Source organism: Bolinopsis microptera, chromosome 11, assembly GCF_026151205.1.
Source record: "Bolinopsis microptera isolate Bmic1 chromosome 11, MBARI_Bmic_1.0, whole genome shotgun sequence".
NCBI classification, from domain to species: domain Eukaryota; kingdom Metazoa; phylum Ctenophora; class Tentaculata; order Lobata; family Bolinopsidae; genus Bolinopsis; species Bolinopsis microptera.
Window position 1 is genome coordinate 12,093,981 of NC_087082.1, and position 23,727 is coordinate 12,117,707.

Sequence of the window (23,727 nt, forward strand, 5' to 3'; positions counted from 1 at the left end):
CCTATAACTTCTTAAACATCAAATATTTTGGAATAATTTTTACAGCATCGTATTCAGCTCGGTCAGACGCATTAATTTGGGTAAAAATATTTAAACATACAATATTTAAAGCACCAAATTTTTCAAAAAATGTTTCAATAATTCACACAAGGGGGGACCCTTGTGTTCAGGTTCAAAAATTTTGAAAATAATATTTCTTTAAATTTTGAAATATTAGTACCAAAATTGTTTGCTTGCTGAGCTGATTACGACCACATAAAAATTGTTTCGATATAACTAAAACTGTGGAAGTTATAGGCCAAAAACTATAAAAACTGCAAATAAAGTCTGGACTTAATGCCTTTTCTCAGGGAATCTCAAGGAACAGAAAAAGTTCCCTCAGAGAAGGCATTACAAATGGACTTAATGCCTTTTCTCAGGGAAGGTTTTGGAATAACGAGCTAAATATTCACGTTTTGTGTGACTTAATGCCTTTCGCGGCAGCTAAAACAGTATTTTGATAACTTGATTCATAGCTTAAGTTGTAGAGAATCTTCTCCTGAAAATTTTGGTACCAATATCTCAAAATTTCGAAAAAATGGACTTAATGCGTTTTCTCAGGGAACGGCAGTACGCGTACTGCGTACCGCGGTCGCGCGCTACTGCAAGCGAGAGGGCTCTGGTTAGAGCAATACGAGTATCATCCGTTATAAATCAAATATTACTACAATGCGCGGAATTTGGGGGAAAAGTGCTTTTGCGGGAGACTTAAATGTTAAACTCAAAACTGCGTCCAAATTTAACTTTGATACATGTTTCGTATCCCAATATCAAAAATAATATTCCACCTTCGGCTTCGCGCGCGAAAAGTGGCATGCAACGTATGTCAATTTAACTTGTATCACGGATCGTGACCCCCAGTGTCGTTTCACTACTTTAAAGTTTTAACGATACAGGGGGCCGCGCACTCGTGCGCGGCGGGTCATGCAACGACGTATGATAAAAATTTAACAACTACACTTATTTAAACATTTACAATGCACATGCATATCATAAAAGCTTTTTTATTCCTGGCCTGTTGCATGGCCTCGATTAAGATTTTTATTACATATCCAACAATTTCAAATTTTGTTATATTTAAGTTCAAATATAAACAAATTAGCTTTTTATACGGCCATTACCTGGGGACCTCAGGCTATTATGTTCATAGAGATTTGGCGGAATGACAGGCTGAGCGCGGCCCAGTAAATACGGACATGGCCATTTAAAAGCATTACAAAATTCACTGATAATTTTAAAAAGTATTACAAATTTAGTATCGTATATTGTAAAATGCAATCATGCGACATGCAATGTAAATTGTAAAAATCTTAGGTGATTGACGGGCGACGGCGCAGTGCCTAGCGTTATCGCCACTAAGCCATGGGCGCCTGCATGTGCAACCTGGCCTTTAATCTTCAAAATTTTCTCAAAGCGAAGCAAGCATAAAAGCGACAATGACTTGCGTTACTAATTGCACTTTCTAATTTCTTCTTGAACTTGAGGCAGGACGCAGGTGCTACAAAGCTTAAGTGTCCCGCGTCGGGTTAGTCCATTCATTGTCCATTGATAATGCAATGCATGGGTACTTACTGCTTACCCGACGTGCGCATGGACTTGCCTCTTATCTGGCTAATATTTCAAGTAAATAGCGGCGCGCGTTACTTCGAAGAAATTTAGACGAGTATGGATTTACATCGGCCGTTAAAGCTGAATAGAAGAGCTATAATACGTCGGATTAGGACCTAGCTGCGAGACTGGTCTCAGCTCCAGGTCGTCATTTTTGAGATTCAAGCAAGTCGATGATGTTGGATGTTCCTTGTTTAAAGGGTGCAGGATGTTCAGCTCGACGATAAATACCGATGGAAACTGGAAACTATTTCGTAGGCCCTAAAATGGTTCCTCCAGATCCAGTCTTAACCTTAAATTGGGCATAACTCACTCATAGTGCATGCCCAATGCCGGGTTAAATTAAATATGGGCGACACTGTTCAAAAATTTACCATTTTCTTATAAATTTATTAAATCTAAATTTTACTTGGGACACCAGGCTTAATATGTTCATAAGATATGGCAGAATGACAGGCTGAGCGCCACCCAGTAAACAAAACATAGAAAGATATTAGCAATAAAATAAAAGGCGATATCTTGGTACATAAAATAAATTGTAATGTTATCCGCAAGCATGATTGTCTAGAATCTAAATAACTGAACTGTATCTTAAAAACTCATTACTAAATAGATTTTAGGCCACATTAAAGTCGACGAAAAAAATATCAAACAAGACTCTTATCAATAATTTGAATTGGATAAAAACTACTTATTCTAAAGAATGAAATAAATTGGCGTTGAAAGTAAATCAATAAAAACTGTAGATCAAAGTAGGTTTTAATAAAGTTGTATGTTAATTATCATATTCGTCCTCTATTTAGAATTTCCTTAAAAATTTCAATATCAATAAATCATATAAATTGTTTAATATAAGAAAATAATTGATCAGCATAACACTAAATTTCGAGGGAGGGGGGAGGGGGCGAGGGGAGGAGAGAGGCTTCAAAATCGACCAAATCGGTGGACGTAATTTATTGCCCCTAATATGTTTATATTATAGGATTAGAACAATGGGATACTCCGCTAACGAAGCAGAATTATACAAGTTTCTATATCATAAATTATACATCTTCCAACCTCACTCTTTTACAGATTAAAACTTCAAATGTTAAATCAATATTCTAACAGTTTGTTTGAATACACTGTACATTTTGGACTGTATTAAAAATAAAATTCTGATAAAGGCACAGCCCTGGGCATCATGTAGGTAACAATATTAAAGATAATAAAATATATTGTATCGTCATGCAACCATCTAAAATTCGCACTGTAACGACTTCTAACTGATCTAGAAAGACAGTCAATTATCGACCAATTAGACATCAATTAAGTGGCACTGTTATTGAAGCTAATGTTAGTGCAGGACGTCTCGACCCCCGTAGAAAATGACGACCTTGTTCTTGAGTGTACAAAGAGGAGCCCCTGGCTTCAACTTCGTACTCTTCTCCTTCTTAGCACTGAAGTTTGTTGTGTGAGTAAAAATTAAGTGACTTAAAAAATCGGGTAGAATATACGCAGAGTTCAATGAAATCATTCGCTGTCTTTTGCTATCTAGTCATAAATAATTGCATGCACTGCTCGTGTGTATTTAGTCTACATGACACATAACATCGCATTATAACTTTAAAGTCAAAATGACAGCAACAAAATTGATACTCCTATAAAAAAGGCTCCAATCCCATCTTATACACAATCAAGTATTTGTTAAAGTGAAAGGCAAGAGTCTGCCAATACAACGTAAGCAGTTTAAAACACACCTGAAACTTAGTTCATCGTAAACATCAGGTTTTCTTGAGTTGTTATATCTGATACGTTCCGCGTACACATTCACCTTTATCCTGTTACTCAGCTTCTTAGAGGCGAGGTAGAGATTACCGACAAACTCTGGTAGGGTGTGATAGATTCCTGTCACTCCGAAATCTAGCACCATGTCTTTACCCGCCTGGAAAACAGTTATATTATAGATTAGTTAAATAGAGGAGTTGTAGCTCTCGTTAGTTTTTAGATTTACTATTATTAGAGGCATGAGTTTTTAGTAATGTCGATCATGCTATACAATACATGTATAAAATACTGGATGTAATGGTATTCAAAGCTGGACCATGTAATACAGGGTGGGCCAAAAGTCAGTGGGCATACGTTGGCCTTAATAGCTCCACCATGTTTCATATTTGAGAGCTGTTGCTTTGCAGATGGCATACTGTACTTACTGGTTCGAGGATTCCGTCGTCAAAATTTGAAAATTCGAATATTTTAGACCACGCCCATTCAATATTAAAACAATATTAAAACACCTATACTGTTTTCTCTGAACATGCTGAACGCCTAATTTTTTCAGAGACGGTAGAGTATTAAATGTTGCATATGATCTGACAATTCAATAAAATTAAGTTCGATCCGACTATCCAAACTATCAAATAAATGCAAAAATGAAATTTCATTTGAAAAAAAATGATCTCGAATATATTTCGATTTGACAATTTCCTCGAACCAGTGGGCAATCAGTGAAGAAGCTATTAAGGCCAACGTATGCCCACTGACTTTTGGCCCACCCTGTATATATTAATAAAGATTCAATAAAGTTTACTAAACCTACTGATAAAGACAAACCTCGGCCTGGTGTATAAAGTTTACTAAACCTACTGATAAAGACAAACCTCGGCCTGGTGTATAAAGTTTACTAAACTTACTGATAAAGACAAACCTCGGCCTGGTGTATAAAGTTTACTAAACCTACTGATAAAGACAAACCTCGGCCTGGTGTATAAAGTTTACTAAACCTACTGATAAAGACAAACTTCGGCCTGGTGTATAAAGTTTACTAAACCTACTGATAAAGACAAACCTCGGCCTGGTGTATAAAGTTTACTAAACCAACTGATAAAGACAAACCTCGGCCTGGTGTATACATTTTTACTAAACCTACTGATAAAGAGTAAAGACAAACCTCGGCCTGGTGTATAAAGTTTACTAAACCTACTGATAAAGACAAACCTCGGCCTGGTGTATAAAGTTTACTAAACCTACTGATAAAGACAAACCTCGGCCTGGTGTATAAAGTTTACTAAACCTACTGATAAAGACAAACCTCGGCCTGGTGTATAAAGTTTACTAAACCTACTGATAAAGACAAACCTCGGCCTGATGTATAAAGTTTACTAAACCTACTGATAAAGACTAACCTCGGCCTGGTGTATAAAGTTTACTAAACCTACTGATAAAGACAAACCTCGGCCTGGTGTATAAAGTTTACTAAACCTACTGATAAAGACAAACCTCGGCCTGGTGTATTAAGTTTGCTAAACCTACTGATAAAGACAAACCTCGGCCTGGTGTATAAAGTTTACTAAACCTACTGATAAAGACAAACCTCGGCCTGGTGTATAAAGTTTACTAAACCAACTGATAAAGACAAACCTCGGCCTGGTGTATAAATTTTACTAAACCTACTGATAAAGACAAACCTCGGCCTGGTGTATAAAGTTTACTAAACCTACTGATAAAGACAAACCTCGGCCTGGTGTATAAAGTTTACTAAACCTACTGATAAAGACAAACCTCGGCCTGATGTATAAAGTTTACTAAACCTACTGATAAAGACTAACCTCGGCCTGGTGTATAAAGTTTACTAAACCTACTGATAAAGACAAACCCCGGCCTGGTGTATAAAGTTTACTAAACCTACTGATAAAGACAAACCTCGGCCTGGTGTATAAAGTTTACTAAACTTACTGATAAAGACAAACCTCGGCCTGGTGTATAAAGTTTACTAAACCTACTGATAAAGACAAACCTCGGTCTGGTGTATAAAGTTTACTAAACCTACTGATAAAGACAAACCTCGGCCTGGTGTATAACTATCATAGTGTCCACGTGAGTACTGAGACTCAGCGCTCTACAGTTCTTCAGGAATATAGTCTTCTGTGGATACAACTCGAACTTGCTAGTCAGGAATATCAAGGCCTTGTCTGTAAGGATCACGTATCCTCTGAGGATTGAAAATTATTGAACAATTATTAATGATTCAAAATTCCAATAGTAATGTAATTCCAAAGTATCGTGATTTTTGTTAGAATAAAAAAGCACATAATTCACAATTTTTTATTAATCTTCGAATCGAGATTCGAGACGTTTCAGATAAGACAAGCTCATCAGATTATCTAACCTTTCTACAACATGTTTTCTGTTTAGTCGGTTGATAGGAGCAGTGAAGAGGATCTTTTTACCATGGGTTGATCTGTCGTTAGTTGTGGAGAGGAGAGTTGCAGCGTCAAACTGGTCTGATGCTACGTAGTTTGATCTCATTCTCAGACAGTGTATATTCATAGGCTTCCCTGATTTCTGAAGTCATATCTTTTATTTAACGGGATTCAATATTTGATTTCATCATGGGAGGAATTCAGGGAATTCTTATTTAATAACCGGAATACTAAAGGGAGTGGATTTTGTTGATTTGAAACCGAGAGTGTGAGCATGTTAATACTACCCCCCCCCCACAAAACGAGATAGCGCCCTCTCGACTCCTTCCCCGTAAATAGATAAACAAACTCACAACTAGATCAGGCTCCACGCTGAATTCACCAGCGAAAGCAGAGTGTGCTATAATCGCTATCCTCACGATATTCCTGTCTGATTTCTTTAGAGTCTTTATCTGAGGACAGGGGAGGTAGACTGTTAGTCTCTAGGTCTACTGACTACCAATTAACTTATTAGTCTCTTGGTCTACTGACTACCAATTAACTTATTAGTTTCAACCAAACGGTTTTTAGTAAACGAAATATTTTTTCCCCGGCAAACGAGAATTCAAATTGTGAGCCTTCTTGACTGTCAATAATTGACGTCTGACAATTAGTAACAAAATAGTAAATGGCGTCTAACGAGACCCGCTTAAGGTAAAAACTCACCAAACATGACGCCCACCAGCATCTGTAGATACGGTCCAAGTAATCGTTAATGTCCTCACTAAACGGCCCTTTCATCTTGGGCAGGAGTATCTTCCTGAGGTATTATTATTGATATTTATGTCATTTTAATACTTAGGAAGCTAAATTGTAAAAAATACCGAAATCAAGAGCAACATCAATTAAATTAGAATGTACCTGACCTATTAGTTGTATTGTGTAATTCCCGTTATTTGATATTCATATAGCAACGACAAACAATCATTGGTCTGAATTCCAGGTTCTCTTGTATTGCTCATTTGTTTTACGAATTCAGTGTTATCTCAGTGATTTGTGTGTTCGAAATAATCAATCGCTAGGACATTAGGCATGACAATATATCATCCGGAAAAAATTCGACTTGAATATTTTCTTTTATTGACTTTTACTGAATACTGATGTTTTTCACGTCAGGAACTGAGAAGTTATGACAGCAAGAATAAAACACTTCGACCAGGACTTATCGGGATTTCTACGGAGGAATATTCGACATACAGTCAAAATATGGACCAAGACAGATACTTTAGAAGTTAGCGGTTCTGTTATCTCCCAACACAGTGAAGTATTGAAGAACATGGTCGTTAATGAGGAGGATATCTATCTGAATAACTACGAGTTTGCTAAGGAGTGTTTGATTATTTTACATGGTGGCAGTGTAGAATTAAACGAGGAAAACTTTGAGGAAATTATTAAGTTTGGGATCCAGTTTGGTGTGGCTGATGTAGTAGAACAAGGGTTAGTGTTCTTGGAGACGTTTGTGATTAAAACCAATCTCATCAACATGGTTAAAGTGTGTTGGAAAGCCGCTGATTTTCCAGCTTATGTGAATTTGATAACAACATCGACTATTACTGGCCTTTGGAGAGATCCATAGAGGTTTTGAATCTTGTAGAAGCAGAGAAACTTGTTGCTGACATCAATTTGAAATTAGGCATTAAGGTTGTTTTCAGGATGTTGACAAATAAACAGTTGGCGAAGAAGCTTTTGAAAATAGTAACAAGTTTAATAGACCAATCTAACATTAGCGAAATTGTAGATGCATTTCAACAATATGAATATCATATCACGTTCGTTGAAGCGTTTTCAAGCTGCACAAGAAAGGACATCATCAATTTCTTCCAGAAGATAGAAGTTTGGGGACTTCTTATCGGAAAGTGGAAAAGTTTCCAGAACATGACAAAAATTATCTCCCGAGAACTAGATAATCGTGAGTCACCTGATCACAATTTCATTCCTAATGAACAAAATTTGTTGACTTGTTGGAAGTTGCTGAGCAGAGAGGACATTCTACAAGTCTGCAGAGTCTGTGAAACCAGTTTTTACATTTTTGAGGTTGTGATGTCCTGGGTTGCGCTGAATAAACCGGATTTAAAAACAGTTCGCCATGTTTGCAGTCTACTACAGACAAATCAGGTGGAGAGACAGTATCTAGTTCATGTTATTGAGGTTTTGAAAACTGAGGGATACTCAGTATTATTTAACTCCTCTAACTGCGCTGAAAACTGCAACAACAACAATTTCAACCACACCACAATAATAACCACAATCCTCCGTACCAGCAGCCACGGAGACAACAACAATGTCGCCGGAAGGGTCATCAGTTTCAATAAGAATCCACCTAACAACATTTCAGCGGACCATGAAAATATCAATGTCGAGAAGGAAGATATCAAGATTGAAGATATCAATGTCGAGATCAACCCTAATGCCAGTCTAAACAGAAGGATATTTTGCGAGAAAGGAAAGGTCAACAGATTGTACGGTAGAAGTTTAAGTGGGAAACAGATTACTTTTTACACTGATATTGATGCTGCTGTAAGAACTGATGTGGTTTATGATGCTAATACTTTACATGTAGTTTTAGAAGGATATTGTTAAGTGATATGTTATATATACCCTATATATTACAGTCAAACCTCTCTATACCGGGCTTCTCAGGGGAAACGAAAAGTGCACGGTATAGAAAATACCCGATCCCAGTTTCTAGTATTCATAACCTCTCAAATAACCTGTCAAGCGTCTCGTATACTTCATTAGCTGTCTTGTATGCACGTATTTTGTCGTATAGCGATGAAATACAGCTCGATATGTTCTCACATATTTACCACTAAATGAGCACCAAAAATCACATTCCTTTCGCTAAACATCAAAAACGAGCTAGTCGACCAAGAATTAGGGGGAAAAGAAGAGGCCCGGTATATCTAAACAAACATGAATATGTCATCATTTACATCAAGAATGGTTTTTGTGGTATTAAAACGATATTTATTATTGTAATTGTCAATACTGTTTAATGTTCTTAGTATATATCATAAGTTCAATAAAAAATGTCATGCAGTGGAGAAGGTGACACGTGAGTTGAGCAACCAATTAGAATAATTACAACCATTTACCATAATTAAAACACGATTAAAGTCAGCCTTGAAGTTCCCATAAAACACCTTAACAACTTAAACAGATTGTGTTGTGAGGCGGAATGCAGCTAAACCTCTCAATTATCACACTTATCTCACAGACCAAAACTAATTAATAATTATGAATAATTAGTATTCAAATTATGAATGATTACTGAAAATAATGCTTCTAATTAAATAGCGAGATGATTCAATGGTTGAGCGATTAATACTTGTATGAAGGTTAATATTAATTGCTTCAGTTTCATAATGATTAAAAGTTAATAATTGCGGGATGATACGACACAATTAATACGATTAAATACCAATAATGAGACACAATGTAAGGTGTACGGATACACATTTGCGTGTATATCTGACTTGGTTGCATCCTGCTGGCCCCTCAAGGGTAATTAGGGTTGGGTTACTCAACTTCTACATTTTGTGTGGTTTTAAGTGCGGGTTTTGTAGTTTCTGGTGTGTTTTACTCTACCTAGAGCGCGTTTTACCCTACTCTTTTCACCAATTTCATACTTTCCCTCTAATATTTACCTTCTCGTCAATTCATCTATCTAAATTAGTTAATTAGTTAATCATCTAAGTTAGTTATTTCCCGAGTGCAGGTCGTTAAAAGCTTATCACTCTTGAATCTTGTAATTTACCATCTTACTTTCATAGGTTAAACCACTATAAATACACGAGCTAATAAATAACAATATTTTATTTGTATAGTATATTCTACATGGCAATGTTACAGTGATGCACGGTAAGCAAGCTTAACCGCCATTAAAGTTGCTGATTAGCTTTTAGCTAAACATTTTGAGGCATGCTTGAATGGTGATTACTTTTCTGCAAGCACTTGCGACGACTTTGTCATTACTCGATTTACAGCAAAGAACTTAAGGTCCAAAATCGTGGCATCTAATTGGTATATTTCAGTCACGTGACTTTAACATCTGACTCCTGATTGGTGGGTGTTCTGACATGAGTGTAACACTCCCTTCATTACCATTAAACTGCATGTAGTAAAGCTTTGTCCAGATGATGATCACAGGTTATAATATTGTACTCCAATTGTTTAGCGTGTATTGTGTGATCTTCTCCCTGGACCTATTGCTCTCATCGTGTATTTGCATATTTGGATTGTTTTAGCTTCTCTTTCGGGCGCCTCTTCTTCACCATGCTAAACTTTGTTTTTTTTCGAAATGTTTAAATTTTTCATTGTTCAAAATGTTTGTACTGGTTTTCTGGCTAACAGATATTGAGATATAATGTCACCTATGTCCATTGTCCAGTTTTGACGGGTTATCACGCCGTGTGACCAGCCCGTAGGATACACAATTACACATACTCTATTGTAATTTTAAACTCACTCAATCCTCAACTTTATGTCACAATGTCAGAGCTTTAACTGAATCTAATAACGTAATAACAAAATCACTAAGAATCAGAATGATAGGAAGCGGGAGACATGTAATCAAACAACAAGACACCACCACAACCCTCGAGACCCCACTTGTTTACAAGGCATACCAGACGAACTAATACTACAAATCCTACCACAACTGCTCAGCCACCAACTCTCCTCAACCTCTCCAAACCAGCACCAAACTCAGAACTTAGCTCATCTACCCGAATTATGGGCTTCACTTTGCAAATCAGACTTCAACATTACAATCCCCAACAACCACAGATGCTCGGAAGATCTACTTGCAGCTACTGAGCGTGTTGGGTTAGCCGGTGTAGGATGGGGAGGTAATCAATGTAGGAGGGTAGAAAGCGAGGGTAAGACCCCCCTGGTTGTCAAGTTGTAGGATAGAACTAAACATGAGACAGGACAGAGTAGTGTGGACCAACTGTAGGACTAGTTGTAGGAACAGGTTTGAAGTGTGAGCGGAGAAGGGATATGTTCTGTGTGGAGGTGGAGAGAGAGGGGGTCCGGTTGAAGTGCCTGATTCAGGAGAGGGAACATAACTGTCAGCCTTCTTTAAAGAAAACGGAAGACAACAAGATCTTCTTTAGTTCCAATTGTTTGATCCCGATTGTTGGGTGTAATCAGTATTTCTTCTGATATGTTCGGCACAATCTTTACACGTATGTTATAACATTATTTGATTTTGCTGTATTTGTGCTTTAATTTATAGTGCTGTAAACGAGTTGTAGGATTTTATTTGCCGATTGTAATGAGCTTATCTTGTTATTTCAGTTATGTTTTTATCTAAATATTTGTCAGCTTTTTTTGGAATCGAGTGGCTTAACAGGATCGTTCACTAATTACGTAAGCCACATTTTGGCCATTTTAGACACTCCTTATCCGTAATCACTTTTAGTGGCGATGCCTACTGCAACTGTAAGCATTTCCAAACATCCTTCTCTAGGCTGCTTACGTAATATGTTAACGCTACTTATCAAACTTATTTAAAAGTATAAACGAACAAAAGTGTATGTATTTATGTAACTAAACGTATTTATGTGTGTATAAACGTGTATGTATTTATTTAACAAAATACTACTCACTTAGTTTTATCCGCTTGAGCGAGTGTCTCCCTCAAGGCTCTCAAGTGAGGTCCTAGCTTTCTGTTTATGTACCGGCGCTTCCAACACAGCTGTATTTTAGTAACTATAAAGTCGATACACTCGTCACGTTTCTTCTCGAGGTAGAGGACTGTAGCAGAGTCTTTAATGAAGATACAAGTGAAGCCTACGAAGTACAGATCCATGTCGATCTGCAGATTGCCTGTGGGATTGATAATTACGTTGAGTTCAATTAAACATGGAATATAACTGACGATATAGCCGACCAACAATTTAGAAAAGTTAGCACCATTCCATTGAAAGTCTGGAAAATGCAGATGAATTTGGCGAAAATATCAGTAAGACTTACCACATATTCTATCAGCAGCCATTTGCCAATCTCCATCACATCTTCTGAACCTGTCTTCTTCGTGTGTACATTTGTAACGCTGAACAAACCCGACCAGATCCGAACTGAATGCAAATCCTCGCTGCTTGATTAACGCTGTCTCCACTAGGCATGAGCTCCGAACTGAAATTGTGGTCTAGTATTGGAATTTTTCCCGTCCTGTTTGTTCTGTTAGAACTTTCATTTCACAAATAAAGCCCTTCCTTTCGAAGAGGGAGCGTCATTTCACTAATGACGTCACTTGAAAATTGTAAAGCTTACATTTCTGTTTATCACATTGTGATGGGCCCAAATAATAAATATTCAATATTCATTGGTGGGAATGATGACGTCAATCTGAATCAGAGTTTCGGTTAATTTATTAAGCCTTAGGGAGGGGCATGGGCAGGCCTAAACTTTTCAATACCTCGATGACGTCGATCAATCTTAATATCATTCGATTTGAATTGATTGCGCGCTATCGATCCGACTGGTCAGCGCGCAATATATTGAATTATATTATTATATTGCTTTAAGATGTATTTTTGCGCTAATACGATTGATTCAAAATTACCGCGCGTTCCGTAAAGTTGTTCTAATTTCTTCAAATTTTAATTACTGGAATGTGGAATGTTATTAGCTGGAAACGTGATCCAAGGTTCTGGATAGCGTGTACACATTGTTTGTTAACAATGCACATGGGCCATGATAAATGATCAAATTGTTCAAATCGGGTTCGTATTACAACGTAGCAACACGACAAATTCCAGGGCCAGTAATCCAGATAACCCTATAATTAACAACCATGGTCCGACAACAAATCTGAGTTACAATATCGTTATAAGGTGTCCAACTGATCACTGTGTTCCCATATAACATTGCACTTTAATCTTAAGATCCAAATAAGTGTGAAATGTCGTTAAGACTAAGGACGTAAGTTGAAAGCCATTATTAGCAACACGGCATACGTTTTGGGGCTAATGCCAGCTAACCGGTTAGCATATTCGAACATAATAACCATATACGGTCATGTTTAGATCATGCAGGTGACATCACTACACTTACCTTGATCTTCAACAAAGTCATCTTCAAAGAGTTGTGGAGTGGAGGAGAGATTAGGTTTAACACAGCGCACAAAGGACAGGAACTTATTCTTCAGGTCTTTTAGCAGATTGTCGATCGCACCCACGTATACTTGTGAAACACACATGGAACTTTTACCTGGGGGGGGGGGGGGGGGGGTTTAAGTTACACGCAAATCAGAACATAACATATTACACTTTACAGAACATTACACATTACAGAACGTCACACTAGCCTATATCATAACATTCCTTCTGTAACGTCCCCAATCTATGCAATATATTTGTAGAGTTGTAATTAGTTTATAATAGATGATCTGGCACCGCGCTGTTGATCGGAAATATCTATTTTTATATCCAGTTTGTATCACAGTTTCAAGCCGTCAAATTGGCGATAAAATCAACACTAGATCCAAGAATAACGACGTTATAATAAGGCCTACAATAACAAACAATGGAATGTACTCATCAAATACATTCCGGTATTTATATGTTACATGTTACCACAATCCGATCCATATAGTTAATTCTTATCAATATATACCCTTCATCCAATCTACCTTACAGAGTCTTCTAGCATCAAACCAAGCCCAGTACCCTCACCCCACCCCACCCCATCTTCCCCCCCCCCCAGTACAGCCCAACTTACCCTTCATCCACTCGGACTGTGCACCATCAGGGAACATTCTTTGGAGAAGTGCCAACTTGCTGCTGTTCATTACTCTCTTACAATCCTTGGGTAGTCCAGTCTTAGCCATCTTGTGGAAATTAGTCGCATCGTATGATACCTGAATTAAGAAAGAGATGATAAGTGGGGTGTTTTAATTGGTACGTATTTTATAAAGCGACTTAATCAAGATTTTACACCTGTGAGCTACTCTCAGCCCATACAATTCCCACAATATGTACACTGCAACTGTAGAGTAAATTTCCTAGTAAAATATCATTACCTGTCAACGCTATATTCCCTTGCCAATACTGACCTCTCTGCTAATAAATTGACACAAAAATCTTCCAATAAAATAACTGTCAGCCGTCAGTTGATACTGACTTAAATCAATTTCATCTGCATCTGGTCGTATATAGGGGCGAGGGGGGGGGGGGGGGGGGGGGAGGAGGGGGCCGGGGTGGGGGAGTAAGGGGTGGGGCAAGAGGTGTGGGTGTGGGAGGCCTATATAATGTATTGTGTGTGCAGAGAAAAAGCTGGCCTTGCTCTTACCTAAAATTCCTTCTAGAATCCAACAATTTAACTTAAGAATACCACCAATATAATATGTACAATATTACTAGAAGTAAAACAAGATGTCATCTACCCACCTCGCCTATGTAGTGTCGTACAATAAACTCATTTTCTACTTCATGGGACAACATGAAGTAAGGAGAGGAGATTCCACCAAACGCCTCATCCGCCTGGAAGTTAGTTGTGTCTCCTGGCTTGTTACACTCGTTCTCAATACACTGCAAGGGTTTAGGGGGTCATGTTGATTGTTGAGGGTTAATTGGATCTTGATTATATGTTAATTGGATCTTAATTATATGTTAATTGTTAACTCAGTGTAAGTTTCTAGATGAGGATGTGTTTGTAGTGACTACCACGTGATGCAATGTGAACTGTGAAGTGTAGGTGAAGTAACTGTTTATATAACTAACTTAGAAGTGTGTTTACACAACGTCTCTATTACAGTAGACAATAAAGGAGTGTACTAGGAAATATACCGGTACTCTACCTAAGTTATAACCCACCTTCACCGTGATAAAAGAACGGTGGTTGTTCTTCTTGGTCAGCCACATTGTTTATATTGTATCAACATCGTTGGCAACCAGTGAAAACGATCACCATAATTACATACCTTTCAATGTGATTTAAAAAAACTACAAATCTAGAAGTAAAAGCCCGCTTTACCTCCATAAGACTGGCAGGTTGGACATCAGTGAAGAGACCAATAGTTCCCCGGTTATCAGGTATCCTGATAGGATCCCAGTCTAGTCCCTCCTGCAAATACAGTTCCTGGGGCGCTGTCAGGGCGCTCTCGATAAAGCACTGGTGCAGTTTCTCATTGCTGAAGTTGCAGCACAGCACCGCGAAATTGTTCAGATCACCACCTCTGGGGGGTGGGTGGGTTAATGTTGCAGAGGAAATAGGTATTGGGTTATTTGTTGAATGGGTAAGTGCACCTAGTAGTAATTCCGGAGAGTCTAGGGGCTTTAGTACATAAGAGAAGGGAGAAAACTTTGTTGTTTCGAAGAAAAAAATCATCAAAAGATGTGAGGTTACTGTAGGTGAATTAAACTAACTTGATGCCGTAACCGTCCACAATGTCGAGAGTAAGATTAAGATCATCAGGCTTCTCGGGAGCCTCCCCTGCCAAACTCTTGTTAGCACTCATCAATACCTCGTTAAAGAGCCGCAGGTACAGGTAACTGGCCAGTGAGTTCCGTTTTGAGATCGCCTGATCAGTAGGAGTAGTTTGTGAGGATATGTCCTATTGTTTAAGATGAATTTTAGTTTCAGTTATTTTCATGTATAATGATATTTTTTCGATTTGAATGAGCCATTTGCGCTGTATCAAAGAATTAAAGCTACAATCCGGTATCTCTTTTCTATAACTGTGTTGTAGAATGTACTGGAACAGCTAACAGGTGTTCTCAAGTTTTAAGGGGGGGGGCCAATGGGTATTTTTTTGTGAAACTTGATTTCGAGATAGCAATTGACCAACAAACTAAGACCAGTGACCGAACTTTTGATGGGGTCCCGGACCCCAACCGCCAAACGGAGCGCGCATGGCAGCCACGCCCATAATTGGTCCAAATTAGGCCCAATTTAGCCAAATACCCTGAACATGCCCAAAACCAAGGTTTATGGTGCTCTACTTGTAGCTAGTGGTCTCCTGAACTCGTATATGAAATTTCATCAAGATTGGACGAAAAATGACTGAGTTATGAGCCAAAAACCATATGCCCATATTTGGGCATACGCACCAAATTTGGTAGATTTCGTCCCATAAATTAGTCAAATGTCAATGTTTTTGAATGAAACTTACTTTATATGAAAGGTAAGTCTAAACTACATATTATCTGTAAGTTATAGCTTTATATCTGTTTAAATGTGGATACTAAGGCGAAAAAACCACAAAAAATGAACTAAATTGCCCATATCTCGGTTCGCGATATTTGCGGAATTGATCTCATTAAAATTGTAACAACTCAATTAGTTTTCAAAATTTTTGCATGAAATTTTCGGAATCGACTCGAAATCGCATTTCCACCTTATTTTAAATACGGATTTTTGATTTAGGCCTCCAAAAAAATTTGGCGGCCAAATTCTGAATTTTTGTGAGATAATTTTGGAATTTGGCCGCCAAATTTTTTTGGAGGCCTAAATCAAAAATCCGTATTTAAAATAAGGTGGAAATGCAATTTCGAGTCGATTCCGAAAATTTCATGCAAAAATTTTGAAAACTGATTGAGTTGTTACAATTTTAATGAGATCAATTCCGCAAATATCGCGAACCGAGATATGGGCAATTTAGTTCATTTTTTGTGGCTTTTTCGCCTTAGTATCCACATTTAAACAGATATAAAGCTATAACTTACAGATAATATGTAGTTTAGGCTTACCTTTCATATAAAGTAAGTTTCATTCAAAAATATTGATATTTGACCAATTTATGGGCCGAAATCTACCAAATTTGGTGCGTATGCCCAAATATGGGCATATGGTTTTTGGCTCATAACTCAGTCATTTTTTGTCCAATCTTGATGAAATTTCATATACGAGTTCAGGAGACCACTAGCTACATGTAGAGCACCATAAACCTTGGTTTTGGGCATGTTCAGGGTATTTGGCTAAATTGGGCCTAATTTGGACCAAATATAGGCGTGGCTTCCCTGCGCGCACCGTTTGGCGGTTGGGGTCCGGGACCCCCTCAAAAGTTCGGTCACTGGTCTTAGTTTGTTGGTCAACTACTATCTCGAAATCAAGTTTCACAAAAAAATATCCATTGGCCCCCCCCCTTAAAGCGTTTGTAACGGTCCCAACCGCTGGTAACTAGTTGCTCAAATGTCGGATATTCTTATTAAAAGATATGAATAGTGAATATTTGATCAGTCACACCAAAGTTTCCGTGATCCATGATTGAATCAACACGATACATTGCACTGCAGTGAACTTAAACTTATTAAGTTATTACTTGACTCAATCCTTGACTCAGTCGCAACGACGCAATGTGAAATATTAGGACACCTACATAACACGGCCACGGTACACGTAAATCAGAGATATTACAATGAAAGTGATTCCTTGTCAGAGAAGATAACTGATAGTGATAAGTAGCACTTTCTATCTTTAACGGAAGCAGCTAAATAATATGATATCAAACAACAATAATATTATACATTATTGTATACAACATAATGTTCACTAAAACAGAGCGGAACATTAGAGTTATACTCTGTCAAATAAAGAAAGTTCTAGAAAGTTCTAGAAGTATAAAACCAGACCTTGTCGTAAGATAGAGGGTTCATCATGATACTCCTGTTTCCGCTGATATGAGGTGTGCTGGTTAACATATCCGTCATGGACGAGTTGGTTACTCCCAGCAACTTGGCTATCACCTGTCAGGTCACATGATTAATTATTGTGTGGTGATTGGTTACTAGGTAGTCCATTAAAATTATGTTACAACTAGTCCGGATATTAAAAATGTACATATCTTATCCCAGTCCCTCCAGGTAATATGTACTAACTACAATTGCTGTATAGCTGTATTATACTTACTTTAACAACACCAGGGTTGGTAACCCTGACCCCAATCCCATCATTCTCCGTCTTGTACTGGATCTGTCCCAGTATCAGTATTGCAGTCAGAATGTTGATCACGTGTTCCTTCTCTCCCTCCGGCATTCCTAGAGCTACTAAACTGTCCTGTAGTGTTTAATATTGCAAGTCTTATATAAGTTGATGGAGTATTGAAGACATAGCTGAGGATCCTTTAGAAATAACGTAACCCAGTTTTTGACCATTTCCGAACCCCACTTCCCCCTCGACTCCGTTATCAGTCTTCCATCTAGCTATTGTGTAGAACTTGTAGAACGTGTAGAATATTAGAATGTGTAGAATATAATATCATCTCCAACCCCACTCTCTTATATCACAGCCAATATGGAAACGATCCCTTGGTTAGTAAACGAGTAAATACATATTGTGCCCTTCTAATATAAAAGCTCTCTTTCATGTCACCATTCCTGGAATAGCTACATTCCAATCCTGGAGTAGCGAATTTCCCTCGGTTAAATAGACGAAAATATAATTCGTAATTAAGTCTTAACAACGCGAACGGAAAGAATTAATGATGTTTGTAATTTGAGAACAATGATTTGTACTGCACCTGTTTTGTTCACGGGCATCTCACAAATTAAAAACTGTGAGTTACACTGACAGTTTTTAGAAAAAGGCAGCATTTCTTAACCACACCTTGCAGTGAAAGAATAACGGTGAACGATTCAAACTATTTACCGACCAGTGACCACCACATTATTACTATAATATCACATATTTGTAGAGCAACACACGACAGCTGCGACTCTAATCAAATATACAAGTTGGCTTAGTTCCAAGTTACAGCTCTATTGTCTGTGTGTGTGTAACGTCCCACACCACACACATTCCACACCACAACACACACATTCCACAATCCACAGGGGGTATATTGTACAATTAGACTTCAGGACAATTATATGCACCCTGGATAATATTATGTACATAGTATTATAGGGCTAGCTTACTATACGCTAGGGCTAGCTTACACGTGAAACCTATTATGAGCTTGTTTTAACTGTCAAGTTTTAAGTGGACTAATTACAAGATGGTAAGGTGTTTAGCTGGGGTAATTGATTGTTAATTGATTGGTAATTGATGTTAAACCTGGATTGAAGGTAGAGTGACTTTGAGAGCGAAGGTGTGATTAGTGTTGCTGAGGTAGGGGTACGCTGCACCGTCACTCCCAATGTGTTCCATTAGCAAGTGAAATATGTGGAAGTTGCTTTCTCCTGGGGGAGGCCCGCACACTCTACTCTTTTCTAGTAGACCTGGAGGGTTGTAAGTTTACTTCTGTCAAATTAATGGTTACTTCCATGAAATTACTGAAAAAGTATCTTCACGAACAATTTTTTTTTTCGTGAAGATTTATCAAAGATGTTATGAGAAATAGGAACTAACAAGTTTTGAGTTGGCAAGAAACGATATCACCGAAATAGTTGAACTTGAGTTGGAGCTGACTCGTCTGAAAGAAGCAGTGGTTAAAATCACTGTTTATATGGAAATAGTTGGATGGTTTGTCTCTTTCAGAATTGTTGAAATTAAGTGGAGTCCATATTTGGAGTTTGCAGATTTGTATATGATATATATCAGAGTTAAGATAATATGGGGGAATGGGTTCTGCGGGAGTTTGTTAGAGTGGGCCGTGGGGGTGCAACCCCCCGCGCCGGTCCCCCCCCCCACCCCGCCGTGGGGGTGCAACCCCCCCCCCTTAGATTGTACATTCCAAGTCAAGTATGCACTCGGCACTCCTCATGACGTAACGTGTAGATATTAAATCTAATGATAATGAGAATGTGCCAGGATTCATGATATAATATAATTTAACAACAATTAGATAATTGTATTTGCTTGACAGTGTTGTGAACACTGAACATGTATCAAGAATTTCAAGCTGAAAACGTACGTTTATTGTATACAGTATGTTTGTGATAATATATTTAAAGGACCAGTTAACTCAAAAAAAAGTTATCCTCATATTTTGACAGATTGTGACAAATAGCAAACTGAGCAACGAATCGAAATTCCTAAATCTCTAACTGCTCTCTAACGCGTGTAATTAGCGTTTGTATTATTTTGGCGATGACGTCATAAAGTCCCTTGCGCGCACAGAAGAGCTCGTGAGACTGTATTTTACAGGTAAAAATGGACATAATACAATATTTCTCCCCTAAATAACTCGAAAAATAAGTGTTTTAGGGTACATGTTGCTTCATAAGTTGTATATAAACATGGCCATTCTGCACAATTTGCAATCATTCAAAAATCTGTTGGGCCTTCATAGCCCAATTTACAAGATACCCATACTTTTGCATGATTTCTGGAACCGGAAATCAGTTTTTCGCCAATAACTGAAAAAGTAAGCACTTTAAGGCATCTGTTTCTTCGTAAGTCATATATAAATATGCTAATTGCGGTTCTTTTGCACCCTGTCTAAAGACTCTATCACGATCCTATCGAAAATGGGCTCAGCACCACGCCCAAAATGGTTTTTGGCAAATTTCTCGAAGAGTAAGGATTTTAGGCCATGTGTTGCTCAGTAACTCCTATATAAACATGCATATGCCGCTTCGTTTAAGCCTATTTAGAAGTCTACGGCCTTCAGAAGCAAAGGGTCGGTTACGTTATTGGGTCAATATCGGCGTGGTCAATATGTCTCCAACCGAAAATCGTTTATTCATACTTTTGAGAAGGTCTTTGCAAAATTTCGTGAGTATACGAAAATTTGCAGGTTCAATTCCATAAATGTCCTTAAATGACTGGACTACACTAGTTTAGAGTTAACTTTAGAGAAACTCATAAATCATTATTATCTAAAATTAAGCTGTCAGTGTCCATGATCAACCTATGGCTACAATGTTTTACATGAAAATTGAAATGTAAAAATCAGGAGTAATATAATAAGTGTATTTCTAGATTAAAGTGCTATCTCATAGTTTAAGAATTGTATAGATTAACGTATGTCGTTTAGCCATCTAAGAATCGATCGTGCCGCAATATATATGGCCAAAGAATAATAGGGTCTTGGAAATTCTATATTTGTTCAGTGGGTCGATTGACTGAACACGTTTGCACTTGGTATTTAATTTTACCAGTAGTTTATTTATGTTATGTACCTACCGATGATCATACAAGTAGGACGATAACTAGGTAAGTCAAATTCAAAACACACCGCTCACCGTACACTCCAATCAGTATTACGTATACCGGGTATTTTTCAGTTCCCACGGCACCGTTCTGATAGGAGCTACTTCTACTGATGGTCCGATGGGAACGGCCGTAAAATAGCCAGACTTCATGTCTCCTGTACTGTCTGGCACGTGTGGATTAAAGTAAGAAATTTCGCTATGCTAGAAATATAATTGCTCTCGGAACTATGTCTTTTAGGATAGCGAACCATTTGACTGCTCGCATTCTTCCGAACAACTGTAATATTATATTACAGAGTTACACTCTGATCAGCTATATTTAATATATAGCACATTATTTTGTGTATTAGTTTCATGGACTGGGGAAAAATAATCGGTACAGTCTCCCTTCGTTTTAATGAAGCAATGAAAACAATCCAAAATTATCACATATGACATAACTTGTAATAGCAGAAACTTTCTAACCGTACATTCACCCGCCACTGTTCAAGAACTTATGTCACTGTTTAAAATCCTGACGTGAGCACTGTACATCCAATCAGCTATTCATATAGTTAGGGTGATAGCCAAAACTATAAGGATTTTGGAGAACTAGGGAAATAGTCATAACTCTAAAATTTGAGTGAGTTACACGTGTTTTATTGACGATGATAAACATTTGTGCATTGTATTACGCTATGCCAGCGCGCACTGAGGGACTTTATGACGTCACGCGGCCACAGCTTATTATTGCAATAACACGCGTTACACGTAAGCTAGAGAGTTGGTTCTTTCGGCGATACAATTTTTTACGAGTTTGTCACAGCTGATTTAAATCTTAGCCAAATTGGAGACTACAAATTTTTCAGTTAACTGGTCCTTTAAAAAGCGTGAGCTGTAACATGAGAGTAGTAAATGGTCTGTGTAACTGTAACACTTCAAAGTTCTTTAGTGTTGAATAATTATCTCCCCATGAGAAAATAATACCAGAAAGTTTACACTGTACGTTTATTTAGAACTATGACGATTAAGTTTACACACACCACATCCGGATAATATAATTTACAAATAATAACTCACGTATTTACTAGCGTATATACTATCTGAAGTCTGCGCTGATCCGAAACCTGGGATATGGAGATTTAGAATATTTATACATTTTACTATAATTAGTACAGCCTTCCTATAAATTCCGTCATATATTTATAGAATTCTGGAGATTATTATTTAAAGCAAGTTTAAAGTTGAGAGTAACGTACAGTCGAGGACGTTAAACAGATGAGCCAGTCTTGTTTTTAGAGTCACTGAGAGATCCCATCCTCCTGATACTGATTGTATGTAACTGAAGTGGAATTAATTAATATTTAATGAATTAATATAAGGGACGTGCTCAAAGCAGAAAGCTATGTTTATTAATAGGTACTTAAGATATGATTCCTATGATTTAAGTATTTTAAAACTGAATTAACATCTTCATAAGCAGCTACCTACCTTAGGAACTGTTTAGTATTGATAGTCTTGCCACTACCACTGGATCCAGACATTATCACTACTTGGTTCCTCTTCCAAAACAACATGTTAGAATACACCCGATCAGCAAAAGAGTAAATATGAGGCTTCAAGTCGGGATCAAAAGCGTTGTTTTCACAGTAATACTGGACATCTTCGTTGGTGTACATGGAAATACCAGAGAAGGGGGGCATGTAGACCAGGACATCTCCGATGTAGGTGTAGAAAGCATTGTTGAGGTAGCGGCGTCGTAGGTTGTCCACAATGCTGGCTACATCTGGTTCCTCTATGTCGGCGAGGTTGTTCTCTCCGATTTTAACGATTGGGTTTAAAATACCACCCCTCTTACGGAATGAACTCCTGAAAACAAAGGTCGTGTTAAAAAACGAAAAAAAAATTCATTGTAGTACATCAGATAGGCAAAACAATACTTATAGATAAGTGGTTAAAGTAAGTGAATACTGAATATTGTATTATACAAGCTTAAGAAACATAGAGACAAACCTGCCGGTTACCGAGGGATCTCTCACAAGAAACTCATGAGGACGATCCTCAGGATTGTCACCTCCGTTTTCACTGCGACCAGACATTGTTCTAACTTTTCATTACAACGCTAGAAATTCAGTTAGTTTGAGATTTAAGTCTTACAACGCTACCTACATATTATTTTTGATTAAGAAAATTCATTTATCTAGGATTATGTGAACTGATTATAACCACTGTTGATTGAGCTGCAGAATTCTGAGTCACAATGTATCACTTCACGGACAAATTTGAAGGGAATCCGATTTTTGAGTCCTAAAGCAAGATAGTTATATATATGAGTTTCCTGTACTATGCAGGCTACACTTTGTTGACGTTACTTCTTTACTGGAAGTTTCTCGAGAAAGGCGAACATATACAGAAATGCATAGCGTATTGAATGATATGGAGTATAAGTATGCATATATGGTGAATTGATGATTGTCACTTGCTCAGTTCGAAGACAGTGCTCAGCTCATCTTTTTAATAGTGTAAACTTCATAAAAATTAAACATAATAGGAAGATTGCTGCACTGTATGTTGCTGCTAGTTCTTATAGAAGATCGTATGGGTGTTGGGCAATGTGCATATATCACCAAATGTGGTGTAATACCAAATGATCAAAAAACAGCCTAAATAGAATTTAGTAACTGCAACTTTGTAAATCAAATTTACTCTAAGCAAGAAATGTTTAAGTTTAAACATTTATAAGTTTAAACAGTTAATGCGAAAGCTGATACCTAAAATATCAACTTACACAGAAATTTTTTTGTGAATTGCCCCTGTTATAGCTTTCAGAATTTGAA

General features: G+C 37.6%; 1 protein-coding gene across 1 annotated transcript; it reads right to left on the reverse strand.

The window, feature by feature from the left end:
• Nucleotides 1–2,166: 2,166 nt before the first annotated feature.
• LOC134822687 (unconventional myosin-Id-like) lies at nucleotides 2,167–23,068 on the reverse strand. The gene is made up of 21 exons (XM_063833880.1): nucleotides 22,904–23,068; nucleotides 22,382–22,759; nucleotides 22,150–22,232; nucleotides 21,971–22,017; nucleotides 19,164–19,227; nucleotides 18,870–19,033; nucleotides 17,724–17,870; nucleotides 17,447–17,560; nucleotides 15,242–15,396; nucleotides 14,850–15,051; nucleotides 14,264–14,404; nucleotides 13,596–13,734; nucleotides 12,930–13,085; nucleotides 11,847–12,008; nucleotides 11,480–11,699; nucleotides 6,534–6,627; nucleotides 6,182–6,280; nucleotides 5,795–5,970; nucleotides 5,470–5,617; nucleotides 3,387–3,571; nucleotides 2,167–3,086 (listed from the first exon to the last, which is right to left on the reverse strand). Exons 1-21 carry the CDS (start codon nucleotides 22,987–22,989, stop codon nucleotides 2,984–2,986), a joined length of 3,063 nt encoding a protein of 1,020 aa, XP_063689950.1. The 5' UTR covers nucleotides 22,990–23,068; the 3' UTR covers nucleotides 2,167–2,983.
• Between the last annotated feature and the right edge of the window lie 659 nt (nucleotides 23,069–23,727).

Coding starts and splice junctions, on each gene's coding strand:
- LOC134822687 (XM_063833880.1), bottom strand. CDS start 22,989: ATGTCTGGTCGCAGTGAAAACGGAGGTGACAATCCTGAGGATCGTCCT. Junction 17,561..17,723: donor CCAACCCTGGTGTTGTTAAA/GTAAGTATAATA, acceptor GTGACCTGACAG/GTGATAGCCAAGTTGCTGGG. Junction 3,572..5,469: donor TAGTTATACACCAGGCCGAG/GTTTGTCTTTAT, acceptor ACTGTTTTCCAG/GCGGGTAAAGACATGGTGCT.